At 52.9% G+C, this 919-nt stretch overlaps 1 protein-coding gene across 1 annotated transcript; it reads left to right on the top strand.

Annotated features, from left to right (window-relative positions):
• Positions 1 to 36: 36 nt before the first annotated feature.
• EMH_0092630 (uncharacterized protein) lies at positions 37 to 753 on the top strand (the record flags this gene model as incomplete). Its single annotated transcript, XM_013501868.1, has 1 exon — positions 37 to 753. The coding sequence occupies one exon, from the start codon at positions 37 to 39 to the stop codon at positions 751 to 753; it is 717 nt and encodes a 238-aa protein (XP_013357322.1).
• Between the last annotated feature and the right edge of the window lie 166 nt (positions 754 to 919).

Genomic DNA, 919 nt, shown 5'->3' on the forward strand with positions numbered 1-919 from the left:
GTGTCTCCTCTCTCCTCCTCTTCCTCTGCATGCGAGATGGTGGGGGAGCTCACGCTGGGGTCGGTGGCGCTGCTGCAGCACGGAGATATTCCAGGGGCGTTGCAGTGTCTAGACAGCGGCTCTGCTGCTGCTGTGCTGCAGTGCAGCAGACTTCAATCTCTCGCGATGCAGCAGAGACTCGCCACACGAAAACGCATGCAAAAAGCAGCAGAAGGGCCCCAAAGGGCGGTGCTCCTCGCACAAAGACTCACAGCTCTGGCCGTCAGCAGCTTAGCAGCAGCGAACTGCAGCAACAAGCAGCAGCAGCAGCAGCAGCAGCAGCAGCAGCAGGTTTCAGGGTCTGTTGCTCTGTCAACGTCTGCACCCGAGCTTGTAGAGATTGTCGATGCAGAAGCAGAAACAAGCAGTGTGAGCTGTACGTACACCTCAGAAGCCATTGCAGTTGATGATGTGAGCAGCGAGAAGGAGGCAGAGGCATGTTGCGCTGTCGATACACCTGACGAAGATAAAGATATAATGGATATGCTGGAGAAATATAATACTTTAGGAGTTATGTCTTTCGCCTCCGTTTCAACAATTCTTCACAGTGGAGATGAACTACGACAGGCGTTGCTGCAGCGTGCAGCAGAGAAGCAGCAGAAGATAACAGGCAGAAGCAAAGGAGTAAGAGGAGGAAGAAACAAAGGAACATCGATAGACCCACAAGCGAAGCTTGATGCTATTCTATCAATCCTTGAGTGTAACGCCTCCTAGCCTATATATGGGGCCCTGCTATGCACTGCATGCAGCACTGCGATGCATGCACAAACCCTGAACTGCCTTTGACGCTGCGCTGCAGCATAGAAAAGAATACGAAAGATACTGCTGCAGCAGCTGCTGCAGCAGTATCTTTCAGCTACAGCTGCAGCAGCCGTAGCTG

This window comes from Eimeria mitis, genomic scaffold, assembly GCF_000499745.2.
Source record: "Eimeria mitis Houghton genomic scaffold, Emh_scaff7763, whole genome shotgun sequence".
NCBI classification, from domain to species: Eukaryota; Apicomplexa; class Conoidasida; order Eucoccidiorida; family Eimeriidae; genus Eimeria; species Eimeria mitis.